General features: G+C 43.4%; 1 protein-coding gene across 2 annotated transcripts in view; it reads right to left on the bottom strand.

Moving 5' to 3' along the window:
• MSANTD1 (Myb/SANT DNA binding domain containing 1) overlaps nucleotides 1-2,808 on the bottom strand; it is a 43,195-nt gene extending 40,387 nt beyond the window's left edge. The window contains exon 1 of one of the 2 annotated variants that reach the window (XM_080411101.1): nucleotides 2,617-2,808. Coding sequence is in view for 1 of the 2 variants with exons in the window: in XM_080411102.1 (XP_080267228.1) it covers nucleotides 2,381-2,504 (124 nt within the window). In the remaining variant the exon portion in view is untranslated. Of the gene's footprint in view, nucleotides 1-2,380; nucleotides 2,571-2,616 lie in introns of those variants that run through there. The other variant, XM_080411102.1, reaches the window with a different exon arrangement.
• Nucleotides 2,809-16,390: the final 13,582 nt, after the last annotated feature.

Here is a 16,390-nt window from a genome sequence, read left to right as displayed (position 1 = left end):
TCTTCCCCCATGGTATCTTTAATGCCCCCATACCAAGATCCCAGTGGCTGAAACCACCCAAGCAGACCAGAAATGCATCACAGGCAGCAGTCTAAAACAGTCAGTGCTAGCATCATGGTTTTCTCCATTTGCAACATCTTTCCTCTCTGCACACTATGCTTCGTGACAACTGGACAGGCAGATTATATTAAAGCTCATGCACACCTTTTCAAATGATTTCTCATCAAGTCTCAGCGGGAACTAATTGAAGATTAAACTAATCATTCCTTGAGGCTTCTTACGGAGTGTTTTATCACTTTGTGTGAATACATTATGGAGAACTTCAGTGAAGTGGTGATCTGGCAGGACCACTGAACACACGAGCTGTCGCGGCTGGACAACCCAACAGCAATCTGGGAAATAAGGACTTGGGACATACTCAATAAATGGGACAAGACAAACCTCTATCCATTTCTTCTGGCTGTAAAAGCCAGTCTAGCAAAAAGCACAACAGTAAACATTTCCCAAAATATTACCCTGCCTTTCTGAAAACAAAGGAGCAAGTCTGACAAGAGCTGTTTGACATTACATGAAATACTCCTGATGAACGGACACTCTGATCTTCTCTGCCTCCTGAAATCTGGAGAATACCATGGCACTCAGCCAAAACCCAGCTACCGTAATGCGTGTCGATACCTGCTTTAACCTGCTTCCACAACAACCAAGTTCTTTCATCGACCGCTCCGCAGCTCCACCGCTGACCTCTGGTCCGCACAGTGCCTCTCTGGGTATTGTACATGGCTATCAGATAATGACAACTGACATCCAGACTTCCACCAGCCTCTGGGTAAAAGCCGTAACGCTGGGTCATGGCAGACCCCCAGATGAAAAAATTAACCTGCTTTTTCTGCAGTGCCTTGCAGGGTTAAGGAATCATTTAACCAGAGATGAAAGCTGAAAGAAAGGTCCAGAAAGGTTTTGAAGCAACAGAAACCACCCCCTGGAATGTCTGAACCAGACACTTAGGTCTAGTAAGATTCATGGTCCCAAAGGCAGGATTAGATATATCCTTCCTAGCGTTTGCTTTGACAGAAATACACATTTTCAGTTTTTTTCTGCTGTGAAGGCAGAAGAGAATCCTGACCGCTGGTTACCACAACTATTGGGAATATTTTGGGAGGTATTTTATACATGTCATTACTGTAAACGTTTTAGAAACATTATTATGCTCTAGTCTACTCTGCCTCCCTATGTCATTTTGATCTTACAAATGAGAACTCCTGCAGGCAGGCATCACATGCAAATTCCCATCTATGCATTTAAAATATTACAGGTGGTGTGACTTATCAGTCAAAGTTTCTGGATTCACTCTCACTTTTAAGACAATTTTGATGCTTCCCTTTACTTTTGACATGCTACAATATGAGGAAAGCATGATCAGCTTTGTTTTAGATTAACATGATATGATTGCAGTGCACTCAGAAATGGTCAAAAAACAACTCTCTCTTTCATTCCCAAATGCTCAATTCTGTATGAAACCACAGTAAAACAGTAAATCTTGTGAAAAAGGTTTTCATTTACGTTTGACTGTGTTAATTATTGTCAGAGAGCCAACATCTATACCACTGCTTATTTACACACACAAAAATATATAGACATATGCACATGCTTTTAAAAATTCATTTATATACACACACGCGCACATTATTTTACCTGGTTGATTTCTAATAGCAACTACTCCAGTGTAAGTCACGGAAGAGGAGAGGAAGGGACAGCTGAAGGAAGACTGGGCCACCGCCTCACTGCAGAGCCCAGGGAAAGCTCTCTACATGCAGATTAATCCTCAGAAGTGGAAGAGCATTGTGTTTTCCCTCCAAAAATTCAGAAATGCATCGCATGTCCCTACAGACTCTGCACTGTCTCAGGATAAATCCAAGACTGCTAAAAGTCAAAAACATGCTCGGATGCCACAAGTTGTTTTTCTGTATGCTGTAGTTTTATGTAAGACTCACCAAAAAGAGAGATTATTTTGTCTGTCTTTAAGCAATATTCTCATCAGATAATTCTGCATCTAAGAGCTTGGGGAAAGGATGAGACCAACTGCCAGCCCAATATGGGACTTTACGAAAGCATGTCCTCCATGAGACAAAAAAGTTGTTGGACTCTCAAAACCATAAAGAAATGTTTTAAAAGTCAACAAATTTTTAAATACACCCCTCCCAGTCTACTGGCTAACATCTCTGAAATGGTGCAGTAACACAGCAACCTCAGAGCCAGTGCATCAGAAGAAAGCAAATGGGTTCAAGGACAAAATACCAATCAGTTAAACCCTGTAAAAACCACAGTAAAAGCACAGAAAGCGGTATTATAACATGGACTTCTCTGTCCACAAGGTACGAACCTGTGAAGTGATTCCTTACAAGGGACTGAAACAGCAAACGACCTGACTTCCTCCAGCTGAAAAGGTGACAACACAGCAACTTCTCCACACTCAGAAACTGCAGCCCTGAAACACTCGGCCCCATTCCCTTGCCCAGCTTTTCAGAGGTGGAGCAGAAGGAAAGCACAGGCTCAGTACACAAACCCACACTTTAATAGCTTTCGAGGTTTTATGGTGTGGAAGGAAACCTTCAGTACCTGCTGTCCCAGGAACAGAAGATCCTCCATGAGCCTTGAAGTCAACACAGGAGTCCTCAGAGCAGATCACCGACCCGGAGCAGAACTTCGTGTCTGGGGGAGAAAGAGTTTGGCAGAACAAGGCACTGTGCAGGGAGAGGAGCCAGGAAACATTTCGTAGCAATTGAGAAAGAAGGTCAGCTGTGCTTAACCAAGGTTATCTTGTAAAGGTCGAAGAGGAGCGTTTGGTTTAGTTTGGAAACTCTAGCCCTTCAAACAGCACAGACAAATAGATCCCCCATGCTGTAACAGTCCCATCACATATGACTTGAATCAGCCCATAAGCCTCCAACAACCTCATCCTTGTGTGCTGAAAACTACTCAATTTAAGCCAAAAGAATATGACAAACATCCTCATCTACACATCTTACCACTGCCAGAAAAAGGCATTTTGTTAAAAGGCATCCCAGCCTCACCCAGGCCACCAGCAGACATAATTTTCCCGCCACTTTTCCCTCATCTGCCAAACTCTTCCGTTATCGAGTTAATGCTCAAGGCTCAGTGTGCTGTCCTTCAGAGGATCACAAATCTTTTTTAAAATATGGCGGGTCCTGAAGGTATTGTTATCTCTCTTTTGCACAAGGAGAAGCCAGAGACAGCACGACAGAGAATTTCAAAAGCTTCTAAATGACTGTGAAACTGAAGTAATTTTCAAAAGAGAAATGACACTCCAGAGCTGAAGCCAACCTTGCACATCCTTCAGTCACATCTCAAAATGAAACACACTCTCAATTTACTTAAGGCAAGGCCCTCAAAGCCACCAGAGGCACCTAAATAGTATCACAATGCGAAATTATTTCAGGGTATAAGAGACAGAGCTAAATTAGCCATGACTTCTCCCCTCCTCCGAGAAAACAACTGATTAGGAACATAAAAGTCCACAGGAACCCATTTTTTCCAACAAAAGAAGGTATTTGGGTACCTCAAGTTTTTCTTCCTCCATGCCGAGATCCAACTATTTTGGCCAAGCCCAGCCTCTGAGCACTTCAGCCCGCGAAAGCCCACTCGGGGCCGGGAATTGTGAGCACGACTAACGCTCCTCCTCAGAGCAGCTCTGGCATCGGTACGGGGGAGCAGCTGCTCCGATTTTCATTTAAAGATGTGGCTGGAGGAAGAAGGTGTGGTTGGGGTGGCATGAAAATAGCACCCGACGTCCGGGCAAGGTGGTTGCAGCCTCTCCCTGTGGAAAGAGGTGCTGGATTTGGACTCTGCCTCCAGGGCCGGTTTTGATTTTTATCCAGTGATGTTTTAATGCAAAGCATGTAGTAAGCAGCCTTGGGAATGCTGCCAGATACCTGCTCCCCACCTCCCTCCAGGGGAGGTCCCAACCAGTAGGCCACAGTCAGGCTCTCACTTGCTTCTCCTCCCTGGCTCTGCAACTCCTTCTCTGTACCATGGCACAACTTCAATAGGAAGGGCTGAGAGGTTGCCTACAGCCTGGGAAGGGACAGGTGGATTTGAATATCCCTTGGGAGAACCCAAACCCAAGTTCAACCACTTCTGAGATGAATATTATAACCATTAAGCTATTACATGAAAACCACCACACCAATCATTTGTGTCTTAAGCAGCGAGCGCACGGCTGTGAGCTGAGGCCCCAGCAACAGAGGCAGGTTTGACTCACCTGGCGGGGTCTGGAGCTTGCAGAGTGTGGGAGCCGCTTGCGGGATGCGGCGTGCGAGCTGGCATGGGGACACGGGTGGGAAAAGGGTACCCAACAGCCTAAGCAAGTATTGGGACACGTATCAGGGAGGGAACAAGACCCTGCAAACAAGCCCTCTTGAGATCTTCAGAGAGATATCGGTTCCCACTACTTAAAGTCCTAACCTCACTTAAGGATTAAAATGTAAAACTCAAATCTCTTTTATTGTCACCAAAGTGCTTTTACCTTGAATTTTTAAGTGTTTGTTTAAGCTGAGGTTAAAAATAATCTAGGCTCTTGACTGTTAAGCAGATGGTACAACTCTCTGTAGTGCAACAGGCTACAGAAAGTTTCTGTAGTTCTACTAATTCTGGTGTGCCCAGTTAGCTTCCCGCACCTTCTTCATCCTCAAACTAAAACAGCTGAGCTGCAAAAAATTAACTGAAGGCATTCCTTAAAAGAATTTTTAAAGTAGCTGTTAGCCAGTGTGTTTTTATCACAAACCAATGCAATAAAGTAACAGCTAGCTCTGTGTTTAATTGTTAGAGTATGTAATTAAAGAACAAGTCCATACATGTGTTTTTAAATACTTCGAGCCTGATTTTCTTCAAATTTGTTGTTTCTTCCAATTCTTTAAATATGCATTTGAAAGAAGTGGAAAGACAGGTAGCGCTATTTGGAAGTTGCAAATAAGTCTTTTGAGAAAATAAACGCATTTTAATCTCACTGAGATATACTAACTGTAAAAATAGGAGGTATGCAATAGAAAAGTGGTACTTTTTGACAAAACAGGAGCTATTTAGAGGAGGTATCCCTCTAAACAGGGATAGATGAGTAGGCTGAGTAAGTGGGAATAGCTGCAATTCATTTTAGACATCTGGGAAGATAATTTTGTAGGCAGATGTGTGCAAGAGCTCCAGAATTTGTTTCAGGTCCATTTAGAAATTAAGTCTGACACAAAATTTTGATTTAGATTTCAGACTCATCTCAGCGACAGTCATTAGTTTATCCAACAGCATTAAAAGCAAACAGAAAGGGCCCCTAAACCACTTCCCACAAAATAAGAAAATGAGAGATAAAATTCTGCTTCATTCTACACTGCTGTTTTTCTAGACAGAATTTCCCATTCCCCTTAACAAGGCGGTGATTTAAAGATCTCTGCCGAGGAGTACAACCCCAACAGCTCTGAAAAAAACTGCTGGTGGAATTTGACATCCTGTATCTAGAGCATCAGAAAGCGTTTGGGAGGCTTGTGTTAGGAAAAAGGACACAGCTGTGCAGAGATTAAATTCCTTTTTTTTTTTTTTATTCTAAGAAAAAAAAAGAAGAAAGGAGCCTACATTTTTATAAGTCTGAACATAAGGACGATAACACAGCATATGGTCCTTCCAGCCAAGCACCTGTTGGCTATAGAAGAAATACCGTACAGTTGTGTCTCCACCGACTTGCTACAACTGCTTTTTCAGCACTTGCAATGGCATAGAACCATCACGAAGTTTAACATCGCTTTTTTCATTTGGAGAACAATACTGGCCAATCCTCCTTGCACTAGGACATTGTTTAAATAAATATCAAAAAATTAATTACACCACATGCCAATACACAGTGCACTCTTACCAGCCCTAAATGAGGGTCAGATTTATGTTTTTATAACTAGGACCCTCTCTAAATATGCTCAACTTGAATGAGGCATACCCTCTGCCTGTTTGAGAATGACTGCCCGTGTGTGTTTTGTGGGGTGGATGCACACCCATAGGGCATATCTGAGTTCAGGCTTTTTTTGCCCACAGAACACCAAGGTGCAGATCAGCGCATATCTGACACCAACATTGGTTGCTTCAGAACTTCTGAATCCAGACTTCAGGAATTCCTACTGCACAGTGCACAAAACACCATCTTCCTCTGAATCCCACTCAGAGAGATGTTGTTGCCCCCACAGGAGACTGATCATATCACTCTTCCAGCGTGACCTGCTATCCAACTCAATAGCTGGCACTACCCCATCCCCGCCCCACTGATTGAGTGGCAAGCAAGCTATCATTGTCCTATGTCCTTCCTCCTCTTCCAGATCTCATTCAAGACTTTTCCTTGGCACTGGAGCTGAGCATTGATTTAACTCCCCACAATTTGGCATCATTTCTTTTCTCAGACCCACCACTGTCGTTTCCCCAAAACTGCCAAAACAAAGAAGGAAGCAAAAAATCACATAAGAAAGTCTTACACTCCCTCCATGGCACTCTGTAGCTCTCCTACAACACCCACTAGCCCGTACCCTCATGCCAGTCTACATCATCTTCAAACCCTCCAGCTCCAGCTCTTGGGGTATATTCTTGGTGAGACAGCCATCCACTTCAGCAGTGAGAGCTTCATCAATGAAACAGTCACTTCTGAGGTGGCAAACTACAGCCAAAATCTGAAAAAATACCCCCTCTAGTTCACACTTCTGCCTAGATCAGACAGATCTGTTGCTCCACACAAGCTAGAGACTGGGTGTTGGTTGCAGAGCTAAATAGCCCCAAGAAGCAGAAGCTCCCAATTAAAAAAAGACAGCTTCTAGTCAGATTTAAGTTATGTCCCTAGACAAAACCAGGGTGGTTCATCAGAGGGAAGGTCTGGCCTCTGAAATGAAAGCATCAAATTCCAAATTTTATTTCATTTCATCCAGATGGATGCCTTTTCTTGGCCTGGCACTAATCAGCATAAACTTGCCTGCTTCAAACAAGAAGAAACACCAGAATTGCTACCATCTTCTCTGTGGACCAGGGCACTGCCTCAGCTCCTCTCCTCAGATTTGTTTTCAGTCTCACAGTCGAAGCCTGACCAGAGCCTTCCCAACAGTTCCCATGACTCCCAGAGAACACTCTCTCAGATATGTTTATTGAAGTAGTATAGATGTAAAATGGTTCGGTAAATCACTGAAGGCATCTACCACTGCTTTGTGGTGCGTTTCAAGAAGCTTGCAAACAAGCAAATAACATCCATCAAGCAGGGAAAACAAAGAAACTTCTTTTTCCTTCATAGATTATAGAAAGTATTTCAGCTGACTTAAACCAGACATTCTTAATTAAAAACATATCTGGCTACAAAAAGGTAGTGGTCCTGTTATGGTTGAGTCATTGCACAGACTTGATTTTTACTAGGGAAAAAAAAGGGGTTCACTGGTATGGAATTGTTTCTCAACTAAAATAAGGTATTCTGGAAGGAAAACTCTTATAACAAAGGGGAAGTGCCCATTTAACTGTAGCTATATGAAGCATTTTGTCAGCGTAGTTATTCTGTAACAGACCTTTACTATGAACTCCTCTCTCCCTATGATTATCACCTCTGAACGGTACGAGCAAAGATTTGCTACGTGCTGCCTTCCTCTAATGAGGACTATGGGAAGCAGCAGAGGCATCAGACACTTTATGTGCTTACCTGTCCCCATGGATCCCACAGATGCCAAAACTCTCAAAAATTTCCCTTCCCTGGTGTCAAAACAAATATGAAAAAGGATTCTTCACAAACACAAAAGAAACAGGGAAGGGAAAGTGGGGCTGCTTTTCAGGTGAATACAATAGATTATTCAGACACGATCCAAAAAAATGTAAAAAAAAAAATAATAAAATAGTTTTAGAATCTAGCTCAGTTTTCAGCATGAATGACACTGCTGAATGGGGGGGGAATGGCACAGTAAGCGGTATGAACAAGAGTAGGACAGCTATCTACTGACATGTAAGCTGAACAAGCAGAGCTGAACAAGCTTAATGCATTCAAATCAGAGACCAGACAATTCTCTGGCAGCATTTGAGAAATACATGAAAAAGCTGTATGCCATGGTGCCAGCAGTCACAGAGGACTGGAAACGGTGACCCCAGCAGTCCTTTCCAAGCCTATGTTTAAGTTCTTTTGGCACAGAAAACCTCTCGTACCTGTGATCATTTCTGCAGATTTCTGTGTACTATTTCTGCTTCTGCTGTATTCAAGACACCATTATCACACCGTGATACACTTGAACACATTGTGGATTTGCACACAGATCTACGTTTTAGTTTAGGTTTTCTTTAAAGTCTTTAATATCCTATTTATCTTCTTCATCACTGTTGAGGATTGAGCTGCTATTTTCCAAGAGCTATTCACAATGACACCAAGGTATTTTTCCTGAATGTTACATCTCCGTGGATGCATAGGTATGGTTCTTTTCCCCTTAGGCATTACTTTGCAGTTGCCTAGATGGGGTGAGAAAATGGAGAAGAACATTCACAGCCAGTTTTAATTTTATATACGTAAAGTTTGTCATTTCTCCTTTTTTTCTAAAGCATTAGTAGATAATTTAACAGTAGAGATACCAACAGAGAATCTTGTAGCCTGGTGACTTTCCTGCAACTGGAAAATTGATGATTCATTTCCTACCCTCTGTTTTATCACCTTTAATTAGAATCATAACTGGTTCAAAATTATAGGAGCACCTTCCCTTTTACTCTTGAGAATTTAGGAGGGTTGATGGCTATTAGTAAGGGACCTTGGAAGTCCAGCTCTAACTTGTCAACTGAATCACTCCTGCCCAAGGGCTGCTGGGCTTCAAAGTACATAGCTTTGTGACAGCTTCCTTCTACAAAACCCATTTTGACATGTACCCAATATATCATACTCACTCTAATAATGCAAGTCTTCATTTTAATTTACTCAAATCTGCCTAAGGAAGGCTAGATTTACCAGTATACATTGCCCTTTAAACGCCAATCACATTTGCCACCTTCACTTGCCAAAGCAATTATTTAATGTTGATCAAAGAAAACCATTGATTTGACAACTCCAGATTTGGGGCTCTTGGATGGCTACCACCTATTTTTATCAATAGTATGATGCATGTTATCCAATTGTTCTAAACCTGTTCTGCTGACACTTCAATTTAAAACTTTAGATGCTTTCAGATCCCAAAACCCTCCAGAAGAGAAAGCTCCCTGAGATCCCTTATAGTGAACAGCAAAGCAAAGATTTATTTAGCCTTGCTGTAACAGCCCTATGTACTTTGAATGTTCTTATTACACTGCAGTCGCCTATCAAGCCTGCTGATGGACAGGCTTCCTACTCTTCATGTGTTTGAAGGGGTTTTCTCATTGTTTCTGTGAGTTTAGCAAGTTGTTCCTCAAAATTGATTTCACCTGCCTTGTTTAACTTGCCTTATTTAACTTGAATGTACGCTCCTTTTTATTGCCTCTGTTCAAACATGACCTCCACGTTTAAAAGATGGTTTTTTTACTTCTAGCACCTCTCAGCTCTTCCACTGAGCAATACCAGCTTTTCAGGGAGTTCTGCTCAAGCTTTTTGATAGAAGCATGATACACACTTCCTTGAGCTTGTATTATAACATGTTCTCATCAACCTCATGTTGTCTGCAAGCATCTCACCCTTTTAGCTGTTCCTTTGAAGCACAAAATTATAAGAATCATTCTTACATTTATGTGTTCCACCTCTTGGAGACTTTTCTTTGTTTGCACAGGGACAAGAAAACTGAGTTTGTCCTGGTTGTTGCACATTACGCTGGGTTAAAACGAATGTTGTCTTTTTCCTATTACGTTAAGTTGTCAGACAACAGGGAAAGCAATGTATGGATGTATCTCACCTCAAGGTCTTTCTCCTTCTTTTCTGATCCTATGTCCAGTGCCACCAGCATTTCTCCATTTGCTTCTGCAGAAAAAAACCCTTTCTTCCCTTGTACTACATGGTATACTCTCTTGATCAGAAGCATCTCAAACAAATACAAGTCTGTCCTCCAAAGGAAATTGCTCCATTTGCCAAGACAAGAGCAGCCCATATTTCCAAAAAAGAATCCTCTGATTTTTCAGCCAGCATTTTGATAAGGAGAACTTTCCAGACAGTTTCAGGACCATGTTTCAGTCATCGCTGCACGATAATACTAATTACGAACACAGTCAATATCAATATTAACACTGCCACGTCCACATCTCTCTGAGAGAAGAAACATACTTCTCTTCTAGCCTTATTCTTTCTTTACTTCCCACAAAAGCACCAAAGTTCCCTGGAAGGGCATTACTTCACCCCTCCAGGACAGTTTGGATGATAAGTCCAAGAAGATTAGCTTCTGCACTGTTTTCTAAAAACCACTGTAAGGAGGATCACAGATGACTGATTTTCATCCAGGAGACTCTAGCATTGTTCCAGTATCTCATGCATTTATTAGGAGTTCATTTCCTTCTGCAGCCTCAAGGGAAATTTCCTAATCAGCACACCTGGTATGTGTAATATAAATAAGGGGATGCCCTCTCCAACGATCTGTGCAGAAAGGCTGTTCTGCTGTAAGAAATGGCCTGGATCGGCATCTTATTAGAAGAAAGAATGAGGGTTATAAGATCCTCTCCATTTTCAGACTCATAAGTCCTCATGAACATTTACTGGATAGGACAGAGTCAAGGCTCTACTTGATCTATAGAGGAACCTACTCAATCAGTATATTTATGAGTTATTTCAACATTTTTCTTTCTATGCTGTCAGCATAGATGATACTTTATCACCATTTTTCTATCCCAGAATGTAACTTATTGCTTGCCTTAACAAAAAGATCACGAAGCTGATGTAGTTTACAACCACATCAAGAAAAATATTTTATGTGACAAATCCGGCAACAAGTCAGCACTAAACAAACTGGTTTGATGACAAAAATACTTAGGGCAAACCACCTTAAAGAGGACAGAGATCATGAGAAGCCCTCCATCCTTAGCTTTATCTGTTCAACAACTTGCAAAAGCAGTACAGTTGTAACCACTCAGCCTCTGGTTTTCTTTGGAAGTTTCTCCCCAGACACGAAGAGCGCTAAAGTCCTCACAAATTGGACATTATATGAAGGAAATATATTATTACTTTAAATGGATAAAATAATCAACACCTCCCTTGCCTTGCAGGACAAGAAAATTCACGTCTGATGACTCACACTAACATGTTGGTAGCAGCTGCACAATTCCTATCTGAAAGGGTTATTCTGGGGTTGGTTGTTTTTTGTTTTGTTGGTTTTTTTTTTCTGAGGGCAAAGGCCCTCAGGTAGCTGGAAAAAGTATCTACAAACTTCCACTCAAGTGCTTTGTGTCTTTCTCTGCTTTACCAACAAGCCTTTTGTTCTGAATTCTTCTTTCTGCTACCTTTGATTAATTTCCTGCTTAATCTATATTTAATACTTATACTACAGATACCGCCCACTTTAATATTTTTTTCCTTTCCCCAAACCCAAACTCAAGGTTTACTTTAAAGCTTCTAAAAAAGTTTTATCATATGAGCATGCTTCACTTTATGCTGCCATCTGTAACTAAAGTAGAACACAGTAAATGGCATATTTGTGATTTGGAATCTAGTTTCGCAGATAAAAGAGGTTAAACAGTTAATTTAAATATGCCTTTGATATGTAACTGAAATAGATTCAAACACAGATTTGCTTACCATCATTATTCCTATTTTCCACCACATTAATTGGATATAGGCAGTTGAATCAAGAAAATCATCTCATCAAGGGCTGTTTTCTAAATATTGTATTATCTCTAATTTATTATAAATCATATAATATCTATGTGATGTTCTCATTTTTTACAGCTAAAAATGCTAATGAATTGTTTATAACCAAAAGATTAAGTCTGATATGAAAAAACCCAGACATATATGCAACATTGTATAAGAATATCCCCACCCTTTCAACTTGCCCGGTTACCTTGGGTCCACCAAAGTGCTTACGCGTTTTCTTAAAGCAATCAGGTTTGCAAGATCTATGACTACTTAAATCTATTGCTATTAGTGTGAGCAGGCCATATTTAAATTCCATTTTTCAATGGGTTATGAACCAAAACATACCCAGTACCAGAATTTCTCCTTTTCTATACCACAATTGGATCCGATCTGGCACCTCCTTACAGACCCACGCGTTGCTTTAAGGGGACCCTGGTCAGGTGCACGGGTCCTCTAGAACCAGAGCCTTCAGCCATAGCATGATAAAGCTTCTCAGGATTACAGTAGTTTTCTTAAGACCAATAAAAAAAGACTCATCTTTATCTTCTAAGTTCGTTTGCATTGGTAACATCAAGACCTTACCCCTCAATTTAGAAGAAAAGTACGAAGCAGTTACCAAGGTAGAAAGCTCCAAGCTTCCTACAATAAAACTCGGTATTTAGTTTCAGTGCTGCCCTCTTATCCTGCCCAGAGCAGCAGGATGCATGGGATCTGATTAATTAAACCAACTTCAGAATCCTCAGCAAAAAAGCGTATTTTGGTGTAGAAAGTGGTAACAGGCGGACTGCGGGCATGCCTGGAGTGAAAAGTCCACTGGTAAAGCTTTACACGCTGAGCAATGGTTTTTCCCCTCTTTGAGAAGTAAATGTGTGATTGGAAAGTCCGCACAGCACATATTTACTTCCACGGGACGAGCACTTGCCAGCTTCAGGTATTCTGTGAGACGTCTCAGACTTACCTTGCTCCACCTGCGCGCTTTGTTCTGCTCTGGTGGAAGCTGGCACAAGCGCACCCCGAGCTCCACCACACCACCGAGCCTGTCCCGCACCGGCACGGCTGGCTGAGGGCACTAGTGCTAAACGTGCTATAAGTACTCCCAGGCTGTAGGGACTAAAGGGTTAATCCGGCTCTCAAGCATACATTAAACCCTGCTATGAGCATTCCACAGAAATACCATCCTGAGCTAGCAGCCTAGAAGGAATAGCTAACCTGACACATGTTCTGTCTGGGCAACGGACAAATACGCTTGCTTTTTGAACTCAGCATCAACAGGGCACTTTGTGGGGCACTCAGGAACCCTTAGAAACCCACGGGCATAGAAAATCAGCCGTTGTACGGACAGCTGCATGGAGAGAAAAAACCCTGGAAAGCTGTTTATGCAGCATTAGCTGTGGGAGTTGTACTTTGCTTCAAGCAGACGCATTTTGAGATCGTACCACCTGTTTAAAAGGCAAAACGTTTCCTCATTCATTTTAAAAGCTGCAGCTCTACCTCCCCACCCCTCCCCCTGTGCATAAAGATGCCATATAGACACACTTACAGGAGAATAAAGAACCCACAGATGTAAGTATCCCAGATATTGATCTCTATCAGGCTACATAACCCAGCAGTTTTAGCAGTCTCTCAGGAGTCTGCTGTAAAAGCAATTGGAACTGCAATTAACAACAGCACATCTTAGGATAGGGAAAGACTTCTAACTAGAAGCTAATTAGGAGGGCAAACACTGGAGCTTGTTAGCTGAGATGCTAATGAGAATTATACTTGAGTGGCAGCAGACTAGCTATTCAGAGTTAATTAGAAACCTCAGCTGATAGTATATTGCTCTTAAGAGCTTTCAAAACAAACAACTGGAAAAACTGTCCTGCAGCTAAGGATCCAGCGTGCCACGATGAGTAATTCATGGGCACAGGGAACAGCCAGAAAATTACGCTTGGGCATCAGGGTAATTTAACAGCATGTGAAAAGGCAGAGAGGAGGTTTTTCGGAGATGCATGCCCTCCTGGATTTTCTGTGATGGTTCTGTTCACCGGTGGGAAACCTTACACTGCGTCAGCCCTGCCATTTACGCTGCCTGGCCAGAACAGCATCCCGTGGCCCAGGAGGGTGAGCCGGAGGGCTGCGTGCCCCAAGCATCCGCACCACTCCTGTGCAGAAGCGGGACAAGGACTGGGCTGGTTACACAGCCTCTGACACCCTTCCTATCCCACCCGCCAGTCTCTCCCCTCCCAGCCCTCAGCCAGGGAGAGCTGCTGGTGCCAGCCGTGCCAGGGCAAAGCCGCAGCTGCGTGCGAGTTGCTCTCACTGTGCCTCTGCCTTCCCAGGGCACGGGAAGGTTTTACCCTCTCTTCCCTCCTTTGTGCAGTGAGGGGGTGAAGAGTAAATCGAGGCGCTTCGAGGGGAAAAAAATCTGTTACACGTAACGTGGCCGCAATGGGGATGGTGGAGTGTGGCCTTACCTGGGCTGAGTTGCATGGCTGATTCCTGCTCTGAGCAGAGCCAGGGAGGCAAAGCAGAGGGGCTGCGTGTTTAAATGTTTCCTCTGTGCCTGATTGGAAGCGCAAGAGCCAGTCAGGGGCAGGGGAGAGGCTGCTAAACTCAAAGTAGGTTGCTTGTTTCAGGAAAAGATTGGATACTGGAGAACCTGCAGACTGGTTTGCAGCACATTTGCACACACAAAAACATTTGGGTGTCACAGGGGAGAGAAGCACTACAGAAGAATCAAGGGGATTTTCAGTTTCGCTGAGGCCCTGTTTGCATTAAAACTTGCAGCGATTTAAGCAAAACCTGGGTTTAATTCTGTTTATTGAAACCAATCGCAAAACCATGTGGATACTCTTAAACAGGTTTAGCTTTCCAAAAGAAAAAAAACAAGGCAATGCAGATTTCCATTAATGCACACAGAAGAGCACCCACAAATGGTTTGACACCAGTGTAATTAAACAGATTTCAAAGTTTAACTGTAGCTAAACAAATGTGACTTTTAATGCAGATGCGACCTATCTATCAGTCACCGGCTGGTGGCCTGTGAGGGGACTGGGACCTTTGCACGCTGAAACCTCCCTGCAAGAGTCCTTGGGAGTGAGTATGTGTAAATACACCTTTCACACAGTATCTGCACCGGAAAGCGTGTGAAAGTACAAAGAACTAAGAGCAGACACTAACACTGGCAACTATAAGCCATAAATCCATCTGTTTCTCAAAGCAAAAAAAGATTCCTAGTACATAAGCAGTATTCCAAAAAGACAAATTTACTTCACTGAAGCTTTGGGAACCATCGTTTTCACCTGATGTTTTTGAAGCAAGAGCCCCGGATTGTGGTTATTCAGGTTTAACAGGACTAGTAAGCCCTGATGAAGCTAGAGGCAAAATTCCCTGAACACCAAAGTGATGTAGCTCTGGGCTTGACCATGCTGCAGCTCCCGGAGAATTGTCCCAGCCATAAGCCATATGCCTGGGCTCAGCTGACAGCAGACCACTGGTGACCGGGACACAATCATGGGTTTGACGAAGCCATGTCATGAATCCAAACTCACCTGGGGCTGGTGCCTGCGATCCCCGAGCTGGCTGGGAGTCCCCTTGCTCAGCAGCTTGCACAGCCGCCCTGTGCTCAGTTCAAAGTGTAATAAGGCACTTGGCAACTCAAAACAGGCTAAATAAAAGAAACAGAAAAGATTTAAAGGCAAGTGACTTATAACCTCCCTGTACGCAGCAGGGAAGATTTACTGCTGGGGGGCCAAGGGTATTGACAGCGATACCCCTCGGAGAGTCCTAGCAAACCGCTCTCCTAGGCATCATCTAGCCAGCACGGCACAGAAATGAAGGGAAATGCCTTCCTCTCCTTCCTGGGGTTTATTCCCTCCACTGCTCCATTGCTTAGTACTTCTAGTAGATTCTCCCCGTATCAAAGGCTTTCACGGAAACAACCTTCCCAGAGCTGCAGCCCCAGGTGGAAGCAAACCGGGGCAAGGCTCGAGGTGCTGGCAGGGTTTGTACTGCTGGCAGCAAGCAGGTACAGCTGTAGGCCCACCCAGGTGGGCAGCGCTCAGATTGGGCCGTAGGCGTATGTGTGTCTGTCCGTGACCGCCCCAATGCCTGGAGTGGAAGGCTGTGGGATGCTGGTACAAGACACAGCATCATCTGCAGGATTTGGTATCTCCGAGGAGCGCTGGATTAAATTCTAGTGCCCGAGCTGACAATGACAAGTGTGTACCTGTACTTAAAAGGTCAGTTTAGCTAAGGCAGAGCCTTTCCCACAGTTAGCAGGCCATGTTGGTTTTTCTCTGCTTCAGCATATTGATGCTTATCTTGCTTTGTACCAGAGATAGCTTTACTGATAGCAGAGGACCACAGCAGTGCTGGCCCTTTCAGTGCTGCGACTGAGCGAACGTGACCCCAAAGCTTTGTCAGCCTGGGCACAGTCAGCCCTAAAGCCGGGCTCAGCAGGCCCCTGCCTGTGCTGCCAGGGACTGCGTTCATCCATCCCAAGTGCCACTCGAGCCTTTTTCCGCCCACCACCACATACGGGCCCATCGTGCGTGATCGCCGTCCAAGAGGGAACGCAAGGGTCACTCATTTCTGTGAAATGAGAGGTACCTGAAAACG

The sequence above is a fragment of the Falco punctatus genome (assembly GCF_963210335.1).
Source record: "Falco punctatus genome assembly, chromosome: 1".
Lineage (NCBI taxonomy): Eukaryota > Metazoa > Chordata > Aves > Falconiformes > Falconidae > Falco > Falco punctatus.
The sequence above is the reverse complement of the archived record's forward strand: the minus strand, read 5'-3'. Positions and strand labels throughout refer to the sequence as shown.